The sequence below is a fragment of the Muscardinus avellanarius genome (assembly GCF_963383645.1).
Source record: "Muscardinus avellanarius genome assembly, chromosome: 14".
Lineage (NCBI taxonomy): Eukaryota > Metazoa > Chordata > Mammalia > Rodentia > Gliridae > Muscardinus > Muscardinus avellanarius.
This window is the reverse complement of record NC_137800.1, coordinates 82,284,275-82,303,388: the sequence shown is the minus strand read 5'-3', so window position 1 is coordinate 82,303,388 and position 19,114 is coordinate 82,284,275. Positions and strand designations below refer to the sequence as shown.

General features: G+C 45.2%; 6 protein-coding genes across 6 annotated transcripts; 5 read left to right on the top strand and 1 right to left on the bottom strand.

Annotated features, from left to right (window-relative positions):
- Window positions 1-586: 586 nt before the first annotated feature.
- Window positions 587-979, top strand: LOC308272826 (histone H2A type 1; the record flags this gene model as incomplete). The annotated part of the gene is made up of 1 exon (XM_080709840.1): window positions 587-979. One exon carries the CDS (start codon window positions 587-589, stop codon window positions 977-979), a length of 393 nt encoding a protein of 130 aa, XP_080565966.1.
- Window positions 980-2,098: 1,119 nt separating this feature from the next.
- LOC308272755 (histone H3.1) lies at window positions 2,099-2,509 on the top strand (the record flags this gene model as incomplete). The annotated part of the gene is made up of 1 exon (XM_080709713.1): window positions 2,099-2,509. One exon carries the CDS (start codon window positions 2,099-2,101, stop codon window positions 2,507-2,509), a length of 411 nt encoding a protein of 136 aa, XP_080565839.1.
- A 2,139-nt stretch (window positions 2,510-4,648) lies between these two features.
- On the top strand, window positions 4,649-4,960 carry LOC308273687 (histone H4; the record flags this gene model as incomplete). Its single annotated transcript, XM_080710941.1, has 1 exon — window positions 4,649-4,960. The coding sequence occupies one exon, from the start codon at window positions 4,649-4,651 to the stop codon at window positions 4,958-4,960; it is 312 nt and encodes a 103-aa protein (XP_080567067.1).
- A 1,088-nt stretch (window positions 4,961-6,048) lies between these two features.
- LOC308273630 (histone H3.1) lies at window positions 6,049-6,459 on the top strand (the record flags this gene model as incomplete). The annotated part of the gene is made up of 1 exon (XM_080710880.1): window positions 6,049-6,459. One exon carries the CDS (start codon window positions 6,049-6,051, stop codon window positions 6,457-6,459), a length of 411 nt encoding a protein of 136 aa, XP_080567006.1.
- Window positions 6,460-8,573: 2,114 nt separating this feature from the next.
- Window positions 8,574-9,254, top strand: H1-5 (H1.5 linker histone, cluster member; the record flags this gene model as incomplete). The annotated part of the gene is made up of 1 exon (XM_080710814.1): window positions 8,574-9,254. One exon carries the CDS (start codon window positions 8,574-8,576, stop codon window positions 9,252-9,254), a length of 681 nt encoding a protein of 226 aa, XP_080566940.1.
- Window positions 9,255-9,540: 286 nt separating this feature from the next.
- Window positions 9,541-9,933, bottom strand: LOC308273572 (histone H2A type 1; the record flags this gene model as incomplete). Its single annotated transcript, XM_080710761.1, has 1 exon — window positions 9,541-9,933. One exon carries the CDS (start codon window positions 9,931-9,933, stop codon window positions 9,541-9,543), a length of 393 nt encoding a protein of 130 aa, XP_080566887.1.
- Between the last annotated feature and the right edge of the window lie 9,181 nt (window positions 9,934-19,114).

Below are 19,114 nucleotides of genomic sequence, written 5' to 3'. Positions count from 1 at the left end.
TTACTTTTTACCCTCAAGGAGCTACCCTGGCCTTTAAGGTCCCTGTTGGGCTTGTCACTTTGACTCGCCCTGTTATCTCTGCAGCATTACAGGACGGCAGGACGTGGACACCGAGAAATCAGAACCCCGTGCATTCCCGCAGTTAACAAAATTCAGTTTTACTCTCCAAATAAAGCCTTTCACAGCCTCCCTGGCTGTGCCCTGATTAGTGCGAGTTCACTAGGCACTGCTGGTGTGCTTGGCCAGCTCCCCGGGCAGCAGCAGGCACACAGCCGTCTGGAACTTCCAGGACGAGAGGATTGTCGAGCTCAGAGACCATCAGAGAAACTCAAAAGTAAGCGATCAAAATTTGGAAAACAGAAGTAAAAAGTTCCAGGCGTAGAACTTCCTCTTCTTTCGCAAACATCCTTTACTAACTTCGTCCAATCAAATGAAACGTATTTCGAAAACCACGATTCTATTGGTTTAAGCGAAAGAAGACTTGTAGCCAATGACACAGCTGCATTTTCGCGCCCTGTGGTGACTATAAGTAACCAAGCTCAGGCTGCCTCAGTATCCTTGTTCCTTGGACCTGAAAGAGCACATCATGTCTGGACGCGGCAAGCAGGGTGGTAAAGCTCGCGCTAAGGCCAAGACCCGCTCCTCCCGTGCCGGGCTGCAGTTCCCCGTGGGCCGCGTCCACCGCCTGCTCCGCAAGGGCAACTATGCCGAGCGCGTCGGCGCCGGCGCCCCGGTCTACCTGGCAGCGGTGCTGGAGTACCTGACCGCCGAGATCCTGGAGCTGGCGGGCAACGCGGCCCGCGACAACAAGAAGACCCGCATCATCCCGCGCCATCTGCAGCTGGCCATCCGCAACGACGAGGAGCTCAACAAGCTGTTGGGCAAAGTGACCATCGCGCAGGGCGGCGTCCTGCCCAACATCCAGGCGGTGCTGCTGCCCAAGAAGACCGAGAGCCACCACAAGGCCAAGGGAAAGTGAGGTCTCACCTCAAAAGGTGTTTTAAAAAAAGGCTCTTTTAAGAGCCACCACCATTTCTAAGAAAGAGCTAAACATTCTTGATCTGAAGTAGCTAACAAGCCGAGTCGAAGTACAAGCGGTAACTCATAAGCATGAACGCAAGTCGGGTAAAAACCTGTTTTAACTCGTAAGACCATAAACCTACCCTCGGGCATTATCCCTTTTCTACAAAACAAGTTACAGGGTTGAGCATTTTACTTACTCCCGAAGGTATGAATATGTTGACCGTTTATCCATCCAAAATATACCTTAACTGCAGGAGACTAATCGCTTTGCGAGGTCAGAGAAAATGATGTACACGGTTAACGTAACAAGCAGCTACTTGATATCTCCAAATCATGCTGGGCAAATCAAACTTTCCATGTCCCAAGGGCCAATGTGCCAATGTATTTGAAAATCGTTTTAGCGGAGCGTCGTGGCGCACGCTTGTAATCCCCGCTCTTGGGAGGCAGAGTCAGGAGGATCGCCAGGTTCGAAGCCAGCCGCGCTGGCTTAAGATAACGTTTCCAAATAAAAAAATATAAAATAGTTCTGGGAGTGTAGCCCGGAGATAGAAGGGTTTTCAGGAACCCCAGTACCACCAAAAAAGAAAAAGAAAAAAGGAAAATCGTCTTATTTGTGGATCTTGGTGCAGTCGTTAAACAGTTATCAAACGGAACTCAAAAACAGAATAATGAATACATCATTCTACATGAAATACGTTATCTGAAGTAGTAAAAGAGACTCCAGTGAAAATGCTTTCCTTTAGGGACAGTTCAGACGGACTTACACTAATTTCAGCGCCGATTTTTCTTTTAATTGGGGGGATATTAGTATGACTGCTCGAAAAACAGAAAACAGAATCACAGAATAATGAAATTTAAAAAAGCAAGAAAGCAGCACCCTTATGAGGAGTGGTTGGAAACAAAGATTGGGTTAAAGACCAATCAAATTCATCCTGCAATAATTCAGTGGTTGGAAACAAAGATTGGGTTAAAGACCAATCAAATTCATCCTGCAATAATTCTGACCAATCAGGATCAGAACCACTGTATAAAAGCTGCTGGCGGCGCGCTTTTCTCGTTTCCTGCTTTCTTCAGCATGGCTCGCACTAAGCAGACAGCTCGCAAGTCCACCGGCGGCAAGGCGCCCCGGAAGCAGCTGGCCACCAAGGCGGCCCGCAAGAGCGCGCCGGCCACCGGCGGCGTCAAGAAGCCCCATCGCTACCGCCCCGGCACTGTGGCGCTGCGCGAGATCCGCCGCTACCAGAAGTCCACCGAGCTGCTGATCCGCAAGCTGCCGTTCCAGCGCCTGGTCCGCGAGATCGCGCAGGACTTCAAGACCGACCTGCGCTTCCAGAGCTCGGCCGTGATGGCGCTGCAGGAGGCGTGCGAGGCGTACCTGGTGGGGCTGTTCGAGGACACCAACCTGTGCGCCATCCACGCCAAGCGCGTCACCATCATGCCCAAGGACATCCAGCTGGCGCGCCGCATCCGCGGGGAGAGGGCATAAGCTGCTGACTCAACCTTCGGTTCATTTGACCAAAGGCTCTTTTCAGAGCCACCAAGGTTCTCAATGAGAGCGCTGCCACAATCCGGCTGAAATGTCTCCTGTTTAGAACCAGGCTACTGAGTTTTAATTTCCCAGGGTTTTAGCCCCCATTTCCACAAGAGAAAATCAGTGCTTCTTAGGCGACTTGCAAAGGACGTGGCTTACGTTAAGTTACTGAGGAACCATGAGTAGAAATAGACCCGAGGGCGCAGGGGAAAATGCCTATTAAATTTTATGAAAAGTGGCTGTAAGAAATGTGATAGGGGGAAGAGTGCAGAGTTTGGTAGTAGACTGAGGGAAACCCAGCCAGCTTTGTTCGCTCCATATTCTTGCCATTTCTGTAGCGGTCTTTCCTATTAGCGTGAGGCCTGGCCTTTTGGAATGAGGGATTTAAAGGTTAAAAGGAGAGTGACTTCTAGGTTCTTTGGCTTTGGAGAGAGTTCTATTTACTACTTGCCTTGCAGGAAGAGACTGGTTTCTGTAACTTGCTTTGGGGGGGATGGGGCGGGAGGTAAGATCTTCAGCAATGCAAATGTTTCCAAAGCAAACCAATATCAAAACCACAGAGTCCTACATAGTGGACCAGAATATTCCACTCCAAATGTGCTGCTTGGGTCAGGGAATTATCTCAAGTTGATTTCTTTGAGAAATAGAAATAACAACAAAATGCAAAACGGAGCAAACCCTTAATTTGTAAAAGAATTTTTCTTAGCAACCATGTCCTTCCTCTCGTCTTAAGAGCTCCTTCTCATCACCTGAGATTAGAATCAGCATACCAACTTTTACTACAGGACCTTTGCTTCCCTTTAATTTACCCTATGTATTTTCTACAATTTACCCTCTTCCTTTAAAATGGCTTATATGCGTCACCTCAATTTTCTTCTGTGGGCTTTCCATCCAGTTGTGCATATTTAACGTGCCTCTCCCTTTAGAAATTTCTTTATCCTAATTTGCAAGTTCCTTCTTCCCCTATCATTTTCTTCTTCCCCTATCATTTTCTTCACCAGATAACGGGGCACTTCTAGGTTAAATGTTCATTTTAGACACACTCAACAATTGCTACTTACTAAGGCAGACTGTGACTTCGTTTTTAAATAGTTCCACAGGGACTGCTGAGCGCACTTCAAAAGATAACCGCCCCACATCTCCAGCCCTAACACTTGGGTCCCTTTTTTTTTTTTTTTTTTGCGGGGGAGAAGGCCAGCCTGGAAGCTCAGCGAGATCTAATAGCACAGGAGCACGCGACGCTTTGCATGCACAATAACCACAGAGGAGACACACTCGGAGAGGCTGACTCCTGAAACAAAATGGCATTTGTTCAAGGAGTAAAAACATGCACGTTTGAAACATGAATGGTAAACCTAACAGACAGTGGGGTAATAGGAGAGAATGAAGAAGGTGGGCAGGAGAAACGACTTGACTGGGAAGAGCTGGGAGGGCCAGAGGACACCAGTCCTACTTGGATCAGGGAGGCAAGACAGTGCCTTTGAAAGACTTCCTTCTGGCAGAGTCACCCTGGCTTCTGCACTGTGCCTCTTATTTGGAAACCTAAGGGAGGCTCTGGGCACAGATTTCTTTCGGCTCTAGCGGAACCCTCTGGGTCTCTGAGATGCACTTTCACTTGCTTGACTTGCTAACGAAAAGATGAACTATCCTTGGAATGAGGGAAATATTAAAAATCACCCCTCCCACAACGTGGCGTCGCGGGGGAACCAAACTTGATCAAGGTGGGACCTGAGCAGCCGCCCAGGCGGGCTACGTGCTAGCAGAGAACTTAAAGACTGCTACACAAATCCGCGCGATGTCGGGAACGCTCTCATGGCCGCTGAAATACTCCAGCCACAAGTAACTTACATTACACTCAAGTCCTGACCCAAAATGGGGAAGCGCAGCGGGAAACAGAACAAGGACCGCGCGCTTTTAGGTTCAAGCACCACCCATTTCCCCCCCCCCTTTCTCTTCCCTAGGTATATGGGCGGGACTTCCGCCGGGCGTTTACAAAATCAGAAGCGCGCGCGCGCGTTCGGTTCTCAATCAGGTCCGAGAGACCCTTATATAAACTATCTTACGCCTGAGGCCGACAACTGAAGCACAGCAACCATGTCTGGACGCGGCAAAGGAGGCAAAGGCCTTGGCAAGGGCGGTGCTAAACGCCACCGCAAAGTTCTGCGGGACAACATCCAGGGCATCACCAAGCCCGCCATCCGCCGCCTGGCTCGCCGCGGCGGCGTGAAGCGCATCTCCGGCCTCATCTACGAGGAGACCCGCGGGGTGCTGAAGGTGTTCCTGGAGAACGTGATCCGCGACGCCGTCACCTACACCGAGCACGCCAAGCGCAAGACCGTCACCGCCATGGACGTGGTCTACGCGCTCAAGCGTCAGGGCCGCACTCTGTATGGCTTTGGCGGCTAAGTCCCTGGCTCAGCTATGATAATTACCAAAGGCCCTTTTCAGGGCCGCCCACCAAATCTTTAAAAAGCTGTACGCACTGTATTACAAGTTTACTATCACCCGAGAGTAAAAGCGGGGGGTTTCTCCTTGATTTCCTTTAAGTAAAGTCGACTTTAAACCGGGCGTGATGGCGCACGCTTGTAATCCCAGCATTCGGGAGGTTGAGACCACAGAGGATGATGGGTTTGGCAGCTTCAGCTACTTAGACCCTCTACAACTCGGTGAGGGCCAGTTTCAAAATTACAAAACGGCATGAGGTGTACCTTGGAGGTTGAATGCCCCTGGGTTCTATCCCCAGATACTCAGAAAAAATCGTAACTCATTAGCATGAGAGGTGGCAAGAATGTTTAGGCCCCTTGGTTCGAGGGAAACCGCAGCAGTTTGTGCTAGGACAGAAGTTTCAGGGTTGACACCAGAGCGCGGTACCTCCACAACTGCGGGTTCCTGTTTCCAAATGTACAAAAACAAGTTAGGCTTTGACCCGAATCTTGCGGTTTTACACGTTAAAGAAAAGGCGATCCCCTTCCTGTGGTTTACTTGCTTCACAACTCAAAACGACTTAAGGAAAAGTTTGCCAGCTCATAGTTTAAAGCGGTTTTTAGGGATGATCAAATTTGAGAGAAGTGCCGGCATGACGCGACGTCAATTTTGAATCACAAACATTCCACACACAAGTATTTCACCGTTCCTTTTCGTGTATGTCAGTCGGCTTTGAAATTCGTCAATATTAATAATGACGCACCTGGCTCAAAATCATGCCAGGCGCATACTCAAACCAACCTCTGAAGAGTTCTAATGCATGAAAAAATCCTAGAAGCCTGTTCTTATTTTATTAATCAAGAATTTCTTTGTCCATTTCCTTAAAACTGATGTAGAGGCTGGAAACGTTTCCCTTTCTTTTAGAAGATTTACGCGGGAACCAATCAGTGGGTGGAAAGGGGAGGGCTGTAGCCTGCGGCCCAATCAGAACGGGAGACTTGTTATAAATACTGAGGTTAACGCGCCTTTAGTTCACTCTTCTTGAACAGTTGCTCCAGCTTCTCCTCGCTATGGCTCGCACCAAGCAAACTGCGCGGAAGTCCACCGGCGGCAAAGCGCCCCGCAAGCAGCTGGCCACCAAGGCGGCCCGCAAGAGCGCGCCGGCCACGGGCGGCGTCAAGAAGCCCCATCGCTACCGCCCCGGCACCGTGGCGCTGCGCGAGATCCGCCGCTACCAGAAGTCCACCGAGCTGCTGATCCGCAAGCTGCCGTTCCAGCGCCTGGTCCGCGAGATCGCGCAGGACTTCAAGACCGACCTGCGCTTCCAGAGCTCGGCCGTGATGGCGCTGCAGGAGGCGTGCGAGGCGTACCTGGTGGGGCTGTTCGAGGACACCAACCTGTGCGCCATCCACGCCAAGCGCGTCACCATCATGCCCAAGGACATTCAGCTGGCGCGCCGCATCCGCGGGGAGAGAGCTTAAGTCTCCACTTGCCAGAGTGAAATATCCACAAAAGGCTCTTTTCAGAGCCCCTAAAATTTCATAAAAAGGGCTAGGCTACGACAAACGCAGTCTACTTTTCCCTTTAAAGCAAGACTCGATAAACGGTGCGTCCGCAACAGTACATTGTTATATCTAGCCACCGGTATTATACTAGCAATTTCATGCTTCTGTATAGTAATCCTTGTATAAAATGGGCTCAATTATCTTTCCCAGTTGCACTAAATCCTGTTCCAGTGTTTACAACCCTTATCCGATAGGTGGTCAGTGTGAGGCATAAATGACGACGCATTTAAGATTAGCACCCTTTTTCATAGTGTCACCTCTGTTTATATGCTCTTCGGAGGTAACTACCCTGTTCGTGTTTGTCATTGGTAAGAGTTCACTTTATTGGGTATCTTGATAGTGAATTTTTCTTGGATTAATTCAAGGCAGCTGGTAAATAATGAAGTTTAGCCGTTATTGCTGTGTTCCTTCCACCCCTTAGTAGTGGAGTTTTGAGTGGTTCATCCCTAAATATTCTGAAAGTAGCAATTGAAGTAAGTGCTTGGATAGAATATTAGCAGCAGAATGGCCAGGCAGTAAGTAATTTTAGTTTTTGCAAGTCACATTGATCTCTGATATATACATACATATATTTTATCCTTAAAAATTCTTAGCTTAAGAGCCATACAAAAAACAGGCCTCTGCCCAGATATGGGTATGTCCCCAACCCCTCCTGGGCCTTCTGGAGAGATGACATATATTTGCCACTTAAAGCTCTGCACAGCTTTTCATTGGAAAGAAAGAATTAAACTTTTTTATTGTCAAAAGAACCTTTTTACAACCTGATTTTATGAGGGATCTAAATCTATCCATCTCATTTATCACACTGACAAAAAATTGTCCATTTCCCCTTCCCCCCAAAATAGCAAGTGCCGTGCCCATCCTAACCTCATGGTCATTACCTCAGTCATATTTTTCTGATTCTCTTGAACGTCTATAATATTCACTCAATAATCAATTCCACTGCCCAACATGGGGGGTCCGCCTGCACCTAAACACACAAAAACACATTTTTATCCTGGCTGCCTATAGAAGAGTATTCTCTACACGTATAAAAGCATACTCGCGAATCCATAAGTACGCTCTTATAAATCTACATGAGTATACTTTAGAATAGTATTCCCTAATGGGGCATCCTATTAAATGTTGCTGGAGATGTCAGTGTTAGCACTGAGAAGAAAGCTTTGAAAACGTCCCAGGTTCCTATCTGAAAACCTTTTTTATTCTAAGAGTTCAGGCAGTTCTTGAAGACGTTTCTGCAGATTTTAGTTTTTCTAAAGCAAATTCAATCAGAAAAGATGCTAAACTTAAGTTTGACTTCATGGATTAGTTTCTGGAATAAGCACAGTTTCCAATTTTCCTAATGCAAAGAAAAAGAAGTCACTGTAACAACTGAACTTTTGCAAAATCTCATTCTCTAAAATAGCAGCATGTGGAATCTACTAGGAAGCAGAACCGGTTTTTTTTTTTTTTTTTTTTTTAAGGTGTATGTGGTTAATTTCAGGCTGTGGGCATCTAACCCTGTGCCTGTGTTACTTAATACAGCTACAAGCAAAGTTAATGCCCAAACCAAAGAATCAATTGTCTTTCCTCCTGCAAAATCCAAGAACCTAATCTGTGGACAAAACCTTTTAAATCGTGTTCATTGGATACTTATTGCAACTTGCAACTAACTTTCAAGATTCCTTCAGCCCCATGTCTTCTTAGGAAAAACTGAAGGGATTTAAAAAAATATCTTTCGTCAACTACTTTTGATTTGTGAAAACACAAACCAGTATGTGGACCTGAAGCCTGTTATCTTCGTTTTCACGCTTCAAAGCACCAAATTCCGGGCTGTTGTTTTAAGCATTTAATCAAATTTTAGGGACTAAGAAACACAATTTTGAAATCTAACCCTGCGCTGCGGCGGCCCGAGGGCGGTGGTGGATCGGCAGCTCCACCAATCACAGGCCAGCTCCGGCTTATATAAGCCCCGGGCTGGGCTAAAGCAGCATTGCAAACTTGAGTCTTTACATTTCGTGTCTTGTTCCTCAGCAGTTTCACGGACCGTCATGTCGGAAACCGCTCCTGCCGAGACTGCCGCCCCGGCACCTGTGGAGAAGTCTCCAGCTAAGAAGAAGGCTACCAAGAAGGCGGCTGGCGCTGGCGCTGCGAAGCGCAAGGCGACCGGACCCCCTGTGTCCGAGCTCATCACCAAAGCGGTGGCTGCTTCTAAGGAGCGCAATGGCCTCTCTTTGGCCGCGCTCAAGAAGGCCTTAGCAGCTGGCGGCTACGACGTGGAAAAGAACAACAGCCGCATCAAGTTGGGCCTTAAGAGCCTGGTGAGCAAGGGTACCCTGGTGCAGACCAAGGGCACCGGCGCATCTGGCTCTTTTAAGCTCAACAAGAAGGCGACCTCCGGCGAGGCCAAACCCAAGGCCAAGAAGGCGGGCGCGGCTAAAGCTAAGAAGCCCGCAGGGAGCACCCCTAAGAAACCCAAAAAGACAGCTGGAGCGAAGAAGACGGTGAAGAAGACGCCTAAGAAGGCGAAGAAGCCTGCGGCGGCTGGCGTCAAAAAAGTGACCAAAAGCCCGAAGAAGGCTAAAGCTGCCTCCAAGCCCAAGAAGGCCGCCAAGAGCCCAGCCAAGCCCAAGGCGGTGAAGCCGAAGGCAGCTAAGCCCAAGGCTGCTAAACCCAAGGCCGCCAAGCCCAAAGCCACGAAGGCAAAGAAGGCGGCTTCCAAGAAGAAGTAGGAAGGCGGCGCGTGATTATAGCAACAAAGCCCCAAAGGCTCTTTTCAGAGCCACCCAGAGATCTCCAGTAAAGTGGCTGTGCACTCATTTTAAATTCCCACATACATTGCCCTAATTTTGCACCTCCATTCACTTTGGGTATAAGCAATGAATGCATAATTCAAAAGATGTTCGGGACTCGGGAGACATAAGCAAAGCGCATAGGGCAAATGTGAGACAGCTCTTCCTTCGGAAGTTGTGTGGCTCTGAAAAGAGCCTTTGGGTTTTACTTTTGCTGTGGACCACCTCACTTTCCCTTGGCCTTGTGGTGGCTCTCGGTCTTCTTGGGCAGCAGCACCGCCTGGATGTTGGGCAGGACGCCGCCCTGCGCGATGGTCACTTTGCCCAGCAGCTTGTTGAGCTCCTCGTCGTTGCGGATGGCCAGCTGCAGATGGCGCGGGATGATGCGGGTCTTCTTGTTGTCGCGAGCCGCGTTGCCCGCCAGCTCCAGGATCTCGGCGGTCAGGTACTCCAGCACCGCTGCCAGGTAGACCGGGGCGCCGGCGCCGACGCGCTCGGCATAGTTGCCCTTGCGGAGCAGGCGGTGGACACGGCCCACGGGGAACTGCAGCCCAGCGCGAGAGGAGCGGGTCTTGGCCTTGGCCCTGGCCTTGCCACCCTGCTTGCCACGTCCAGACATTTTCAAATACTTAGAACGGAGTTAAAATACAACCGATACCAAGAAAGCCAAAGCTTTGCTACTTATAGTTAATACAGGGCGCGAAAATGCAGCTGAGCCATTGGCTACAGTTCTTCTTTTGCTTAAACCAATGGCTTTTTTGGTATGAAATAGACGTACTTTGATTGGACATAGAAAACACTTGACGTCATCAATAGTCACAAATCAGAAACCATCTTGTTTGTCACCTAATTTGCATACGCCGTAAAGAACTCGAACTGCCTCATTATTTTTTATTACTTGTATATCTCTCCCATACTCATCTTCATGCCTTAAATAAGGCGCATTACTATTGCTTTCCATTCTGATGCGTCTGAATATAATCTATATTATTATTTTTGCCGTACTGGGGACGTAACCCAGCTACATTCTACCTCCGAGTGACACTCCCAGCCGTATGTTTTATTCTATATTTTAAAACAGGGTCTCACTGAGTTGCAAGGGCCTCACTAAGTAGCTGAGGCTGGCCATGAACCTCTATCCTCCAGTCTCAGCCTCCCAAAGGCTGGGATTAAAAGTGTGTGCCACCACACCCAGCTTTGGATACAATATATATTATTATATGCTTAGTATTTTAATGATACTCTTTAGCAAGTAAAGTCAATTATTAAAAGGTAACGTTATATTACTAACGAAGGAGAAAATCCCTTTTCCCTAAACATAAGACTATTATTAATTCTACTTGTATGCAGTTTTCCGCCTTAGACTCAACCTGGGAAAAAGGAAGTTAAGTGTTAATAAAATCTTAAATCTCCATTGAAGGAACACAGCACAATAACTAAAGACAAGAATAGCTGGTGGAAAAATAACTACCCGATAAAAGATAACAAAAGCAGGAAATCATGTAAGGACAATAAAAACACTTTTACTGTACTATCCAAACCACAGAACGTCTTGATATGCTAATGAAGGATTGAAAACTGCGCCGATCTGACCCAATCCGCAACTACTTTGCCCTTAGGTCCTCCTGGGATCAACCCTCCCTCCGCCCCCACCCTAATCCCTGCAGGATTCTTCAGCTCTCCTGGAATATCTCCCTGCGGGACTTTGATTTAAAACTACCTGCTATTGAGTCTCGTCCCTTGTCTTTCTTTTCCTCCTGCATTTGGTGCCGAAAATAGGGAGAGTCGCTGGACAGAGGACACCTCCATGCATCTCCAGAGGTTCCTGTGTTACATCCTCGATTCCAGTCCTCACCCCAAGTGACTCGCCTAGAGTTCCACCTTGGCGGGTATTGTGAGGTTCTGATTAGGGCGTCTCTCCTGTAAGTTCTCAACGCCGCGAAGTTCTCGGTCCCTACTCCAGACGGTCCGATTCAGGTGTCTCACCTGTTAAACGCGGCTTCTGCCACCGAACCTTTGCTGTTCCTGTCTGCATGCATCAGCAGTCATTATTAAGCCTGAGACTCCCTCTGGTAAGTCTCTTCGCTCCAGCCCTCCTATATTATTTCCCTCTAGCTAAGAGAAAAGGTCTCCCGCCGCCTTTCCAATTTTTTTTTTTTTTTTTTTTTTACTGGGGGTTAAACCCAGGAGTATTTTACCTCCAAACTACACCCCTGCCACAACTTTATTTGGAAACTTGAAAACAGGGTGTCACTAAGTTGTTGAAAGCCTAAATTGCCCAGGCTGGCTTTGAGCCTGCGACACCCCCCCCCCCCCCCCCCCCCCCCCCCCCCGGTCTCAGCCTCCTAAGTACAAGGATTACAAGCTTAGGCCACCACGCCCGGCTCAGGCGCCTTTCTAGAAACGCTCCTAACCATCCAGGAAGGTTACCTTGACAAGAAAAATCTTAAGGGGGAGCCTCTCACCTTCTCTTGTGCCACCAGTCACTTAGACCTTTGCCAGACCCCTGTTCCGTGGGCTACACCCCACATGTTGATTAGGTTGCCCCCGACTTCTCACTGTGGGCTCTCAGACCTCCAAACTGCCCTCAGTTTCCATTTGTCTGTCTCCTCTAATGACTTCTCTCAGCCTTGAAGGAGGTATGAATATAAGAAATGTGTGCTTTTCTTCTGTTATAATACTGCCTGGCCCCAGTACCGCCTTGTGATGGCAGCCATGACCTGACCTGGAAAATGACACTTCCAATTCCCCAATTTGTGTGTATATGCGGGGAGGTGGGGGGCGCTAGTGATTGAACTCAGAGCATTTCTACTTCTGAGCTACACCCTCAGCCCTATTTTTATTATTTTGAAACGGTCTCACTAAGTTGCAGAGGGCCTCGCTGAGTAGCAGAGACTGGCGGAATCTGTCCTCCTCGCTCAGCCTCCCGAGTAATGAAGTTAAACATGTGCCACCATACCAAGCTTGATTCCCAAATTCTTTAAGGCTGACCTCCATCCCTGCCTGTCACCACCACACGCCTGGCATTTTCTGGGTGTGCGGATCCTCAGTTTATCTCTGTCTCCACACCAACTGGACTGGAACCTGCACTATGGCATACCTCTCTCCTACCCTATCCACAAGACTAGAAGAAAAGCCTGAAAGAGGTAACTGACCACTTGATCTCCAGGATCACATGGACTCCCTAGCATCGGGGCTCCTCTCAAATAAAACCAATAATATATTTAGTGTCTATGTGTGGGCCAAGGACTTGACTTATAAAAATGGCAGCTCCTGGAGGCATCAGCACCCTTCTCCAAGAACAATGCTGTCTCTTTGCTAATAAATCAGCTTGGTTTGAGATGGTACTGCCTCCCTCAGAATACAGACCCGTGACCTCAAAGGGGCTGGAAAGGGGCTACAGTCCCCTCCAGCAGTGGCTTGCTCCCTTTCCTGGATCCCCTGGAATGCTGGTCTTGGGGCTTATGTTCTTACCATGTACTACAAGTGTCCCCCAGAGGTTTCTAACCCCCTGCAGAACTGCAGTCTCCCCAGTGACAGATAATCAAGTGGCTGCTGCTCCCCTCCTCCCCAGACCCCAACAAGAGCCTCTCCCTCCCTCACAAAGGCAACCCCCTGCTCAGCCAGAAGTCACCAAGAGAAAATGGCTCTACCTTCTCATCATTGAACCAGAGTCTAAAATGAAGGAACTCTGCACAAATAGCTAATGACAAAAACAACTAATGGAAAACTACCCACTGGATAAAAGGCAGAACAAACCTCAGAATGTCACCTGATGAGCTGATATGACACCGAAGGATTGAAAACCGCACCAGTCTGACCTAATCAGCACCTGTCATCTATTCTAGTCCTAAATTAGGTCCTCTTTGGACTGATACCCCCCCATTGTCCCACCTCCCCAGAAAAGCACTTACCCTAGGCTGAACATGGGCTCTTTCTGCTCTGCCAGAGAATCGCTTCCAGTCTTATTAAAAGCTGTCTCTTTTTGCTGTTGAACTGCATCCCTTGTCCTTTTTCCCAATACTCACCAACACCAAATTGTCACTTTCTCACTTAATCCGAATATGTATGAATGTATGTGTGTATGTATGTTTGTATGTATGTATGTATGTATGTATGTATTTGCAGTGCTGGGGTTGGAACCCATGGGATTGTACCTCCTAGCTACACCTCCAGCCCTATTTTTTATTCTTTATTTTGGAACAGCGTCTCACTAAGTTGCAGAGGGCCTCACTAAGTAGCTGAGGCTGTCCGAAAACCTGGATCCTTCTGAGGAGACTTATTTTCTAACAGCTCTGGAATCTGACCAAGGTGTTGGCAACACTGGTTTCTTCTAAGGCCTCTCTCCTTAGCTTGTAGATGGCTGTGTCAGGAAAAATAAAGTATTTTCTTTTACTCATGATGTAGAAAACACCAAGTGAGACCGAGAATATAGCTAAATTCAGTACCTTTAGGCTTAAGCTGCATATTCCATGAGCTGAAAGACACTTTACACACATAAACACTAAATATATTATTGGTCTTATATTCTTTATGGAACATGTGTTAAAATTAATGCAATATAATCAGAAACTGGACAGCTAGGGCCCGTGTGTGTGTGTGTGTGTGTGTGTGTGTGTGTGTGTGTCAGAGTAAGTGTGCTAGAAAAATTAAACTTTCATTTTCTTTTCTAATAACATGTATCTCTGATAATGGCTGGGAGCATCATTTAAAAGTATATACTGAAAAGTAGCATATAACAGCATCCTTAGTTATTAGCTGCGGACTGATGAAATAACCCTTATACAATTGCATTTTAAAGATTTAAAGGATTGAAAGTCCTAGAAAAAAATTGAATATTAGCATTTATAAAACATTTCAACAGTACAGTTCTATGGGATTCTATTTTCAGTAGACCACATGGCTCAGATCAACTCTGATGGTTAGAACGACTAGAAAACAAGCTGATTGGGACTGTAGGGGACAAAAGGCTTTGCCTTTACTCCCTGAAAAATCAATAATCAAATCTATGAAATCAATTGGCAGGCAGATTAATTGGAGAAAAGGTGCCTAAATTTACTATGTGCATGAGAGCATCACAAGAAGAAAAAAAGGGGAGAACAGTGGGACTTGGAAGCTTAAATACTCTCTTAAGGACAGAGGGGGCAGTGTGGTCAACACAGGGGACTATGATTTGGAGGAAGATGAATTCCCTGGTGAAGAGATGAGGACAGTCTGGCAGTGGGATGGGTCCCACTGATCTGTCTTCTCTCTGAGGTGCCAGTTAGTCTTCTGGAGGAGATTCCTGGGGCGAGGGTGGGGGGGGTGGGGGGGTTCTACTAAGTTCCTGCAAGAAAAGATCTAACTGCAGAAAGATAAGGAGGATTCAGAGAGAGCCCCTCCCTTCATCTGCTACCCAAGTGCCCTGAGTTTAAAGGCATTTTCTGAACTTCAGGGAAGAATTACAGAGCCAATAATCTTTTTTTCTGCATTCAATCTGTTGCTATAACTCATGTAAAAAAAAAAAATAACAGTATAAAAGGAACATAAGTTTCAGGATTATAAAAATAACTAGCTTCATGGACCCACTAAAAGCATCTCAGGGACCCGTAGAAGTCCCCAGACCACATTTTGAGGGCTACTGCTATTGTTATCATTAAGGTTTATCACTGGCCTTATGAAGAAAAGAAAGCTAATATTTTATTACTTGTCTATAACCATGTTGGCGGTACTGTTACAAATGGCTATGGCAGAGGCAGGCCAATGTGGAGAATAATGTAAGAAAGTCTTGGGAAGTAGGGATTGGATTTCCTTTAACAGCAGCCATTAAAAAGAAATTATACTCTCCTGACGCAGCGTTTCAAGGAAGAAGCATCCCTGAGATTCCCAGATACCTCTCACTCACTGGAGCTTTGACCTATCATACTGTCGGATATGAAACCTAAAGTAAATACAACAGAGCCTTAAAAGTACAAGAATGGGAGCTTCCTGGGAAAAATGATACAGGTTCAAGACACAATACCCTGGGAAAAGGTGAATCATGAGACACCTGTGTAAACTTGTCTAGGTCATCCAAGAATTTGTTCCAATTGATCATTATGGATTCTGGGCTTTAATTTTTATTTTATTTTATTTTGCCATACTGTGGATGGAAGCCAGGGGCATTCTACCTCCAAGATAAACCCCCAGCCTATTTTTATTCTTTATTTTGAAACAGGATCTCACTGAGTTGCATGGGCCTCTCTAAGTAGCTGAAGCTGTCTACGAATCATGATCCTCCTGTCTCAGCCTCCAGATGCTAGGATTACAAGTGCGGCCACCACGCCTGATTCTGGGCTTTTTACAGGAAGATTCTATTCCAGTGCACTGCAGTTAAACTTACACAGTGAGGAATCTTACAGACTTTTAGCCTCTCCAGCCCTGATACTGTTATTTATTCTCCTGGCATCTGAGGTCATCCGTGCCTTCAGCTAGCATGTTGTCGCCCTCCTATCTGGATGTCCTCAGCCTCAAAACTAGTATTCACATCCTCATCCAGAACTCTGGGATCTGCAATAGGGACTGAAATCTCCAAAATAGGACTTAGGTCCGATTGTTCTCTGTGAGCATAGATGCACAGATGGACCTGGCTGACAGAGGCTTTAAGACCTCTGTACTGACAGGCCAAAACCCTGCTTTTAAAGGCTAAGTGCACTGGAGGTCCTCTATCTTGTCCGAATATTAAAAACATTAAAAAAAAAATCTAGCTCACTTTTCTTCTTGATCTAAAAGCTTTATTCTGTTACAGCAAATGTCATTTTACCAGGATTAATTTACCCCATTATGGGTTGTAAATCTAAATAATGCATTTAAAGAATACTGTTATCAAAAAATCCAGAAAACTCACAGAGGTCTCTTATCTAGGTGTATAGTAAGAGAGTACCTATAGCACATAAGTAATTATGCTATTGCAGTTTGAGATTTTGAAAGAATTAACATAGTCCTCAGTTAATAACTATGAGAATTCTTTACAATGCTTTATTGTCTTGCAATGTATACTAACAAATTATTTATTTTATTACATCTAATTTGTATTAATTATTTGAAAACAAAATGAAATTTTACTTTTTTAGCATCCTTACTCTGAGAGAACACCCACAAATACAAAGACATTGACTGTCTAGTTTCTGAGTATTCCATTAACTCCAATAATACAAATAGTACAACATTAATGTTATGTTCAGTATTTATGTGTATGACATGTCTTTTGGCTTATGGAAAACATAGCTAAAGCTTTAAGAGACTGAATCCATCTGTATTCTGGGTTTCATTCGCTTTTTTATACCATAAGCACAAAACAGGGTGGTCAAATACAAATAAATACCTTAATGTAGAGTACCTTGACATTCTACTAAGTTAATTTTTCAAGATAGAAATTTAAAATGTTGGAAAAAAATAATTTATTGTAGATTTAGATATATTGCAATCAAATAAACATCAATTTTTAAATTAAACCCAGTTTTACAGTTATACAATGTTACCTCCAAGATTTGAGTGGGATAATTTATATAGCTTCACATTCTGGTAACGCCTCTTCATAAGAGCCTACTAGTAAAAGTTTAGTGTAATTAGATCACAGTGTATTTTGGATACAACTCCATATTAACATCACATTTAACTAGTCTAAACATTAGTTAAGATCACTGAGGCATAATCTTATACTTTTTTCCCTTAGGCAAGTGCAGAGACTTTAGGAGGTTTGCATTGTTGAATAACTTATTTTTATTAAAATTTTATGCATCTATAGACCACACCTATCCCTTCAGTTGTAAATGCTGTCTTAATTCTACTGTTAAGCAGATATAGTAAGCCAGGTACAGTGGTCACACCTGTAATCCTAATACTTGGGGTGCTCAAGGCCAGCCTCAGCAACTTAGTGAGACCCTGTTTCAAAATAAAACAGCTTAATACAGTGTGGTGTCTCACACTTGTAATCCCAGTACTTGGGAGGTGAGACAGGAGGATTGCAGGTTTGCAGCCAGCCTCAGCTACTTAGTGAGGCACTCTGCAACCTAGTGCAACTGGTTTATTGTTAGAATTATGTGTTTGTGTTGTTACTGTTCTTGAGTAACAGGTGTCTTGGAAGTTTAAAAGCTAAAAGATAAGAAATGCACAAAAGCTAAATTACAATTCAGTGGTAGAGGTATAGCACGAGATAGGCCCTGAATTCTCTCACCAGCTCTGAAAATAAAAGCCTGTTAATTCTTATTTTCTATGTGATGGCAATATATAAAGTTACTTAGTTGTTATTATTCATTTCATTAAAATTGTTGCTCTATTTTTTTGAATAGTTAAAGAGGGCTCTGGTGAAATTCAAATGGCCAATAAATGCATGAAAAAATGCTCAACATCATTGGCAATCAGAGAGATGCAAATCAAAATACCCTGAGATTTCACCTAACTCCAACTAGAATGGCAATCATTCAAAACACAAACAACAACAGATGCTGGCGAGGATATGGAGAAGTGGGAACTCAACTCGACTACATTGTTGGTGGGATTGCAAATTAGTGCAACCACTTTGGAAAACAGTATGGAGAATCCTTAGAAGAATGGGAACAAATCTACCATTTGATCCAGCAATACCACTTCTGGGTATCTACCGAAAAGAAAGGAAACTAAACTACCAAATTAATGCATGTGTATCTCTGTTCATAGCTGCACAATTCATCATAGCCAAACTATGGAACCAGCCAAGTTGTCCATCAACAGATGAATGGATTACAAAACTGTGGGATATGTACACAATGGAATTTTACTCAGCCATTAAAAAAAACCTCAATTACATCAGTTTCAGGGAAATGGATGGACCTGGAGGACATTATGCTAAGTGAGATTAGTCAGTCACAAAAAATAAGAAATCAGATGCTTTCCCTAATATATGAAAGCTAAGGAGAAATGGGTCATAGGAGGAACTCTAGGTGAAAAAGGAAATCCTATAGAGGAGCAAACAAGACAACCTAAATGAGGGGATGGGAAGGGGGAAGAAGGAAAATCTCTAAAACACACAATGTACTTAAACATATCGAAGTCAACCACTAAGCCAAGCAAGGGAAGGAGGGATGGGGAGGGAATGGGGTGGGAATTGGGTAGGGGTTAAGTCCGTGATGTGTACATGTAATGTACATACACGGTTTTACCCCAATGTGATGTATGAATATAATGCACCAATAAAAAGTAAAAAAAAAGAGCTCTGGTCAGGTGTGGTACACACCTGTAATCCCAGTACTTGGGAAGCTGAGACGGGAAGATCACTGGTCCAAGGCTAGCCTCAGCAACATAGCATGACTCTTTGCAAATCTAGAGAGACATCTGTTTCAAAACAAAAATAAAAAGGGCTGGAGATGTAGAGTGATGGTGGGTTGAATCTCCAGTACCATAAATAAATAAATAAATAAATAAATAAATAAATAAATAAATAAATAAATACAGGAACTTTGAAAAGTTCCATATATTTAACTATAAATATGATTGTTTTGACCCCGTGTTACTTTAAAAACTTTTTTAAATTTAATCTATCTCCTTTTTTAGATTTCTTTATGCAGAAATCAACTGTGCTCTATAGGAAGTTTCCTCCACTTTGAAGTGACCCTGCTAGCAATAGTGACGGTAAAAACAAGGCTTTTGATTTGAGAGGCTCAGGTTAAGCCACCATCTGGAGACATCCTAGAGCAGAGGGACAAATACATCGCTGGTGCAGCCCTAAATCCCGCAAGTATCTTGTTAAACACTGCCCTCAGCTGAGTGTGGTGGCCCACGCTTGTAATCCCTGCACTTGGGAG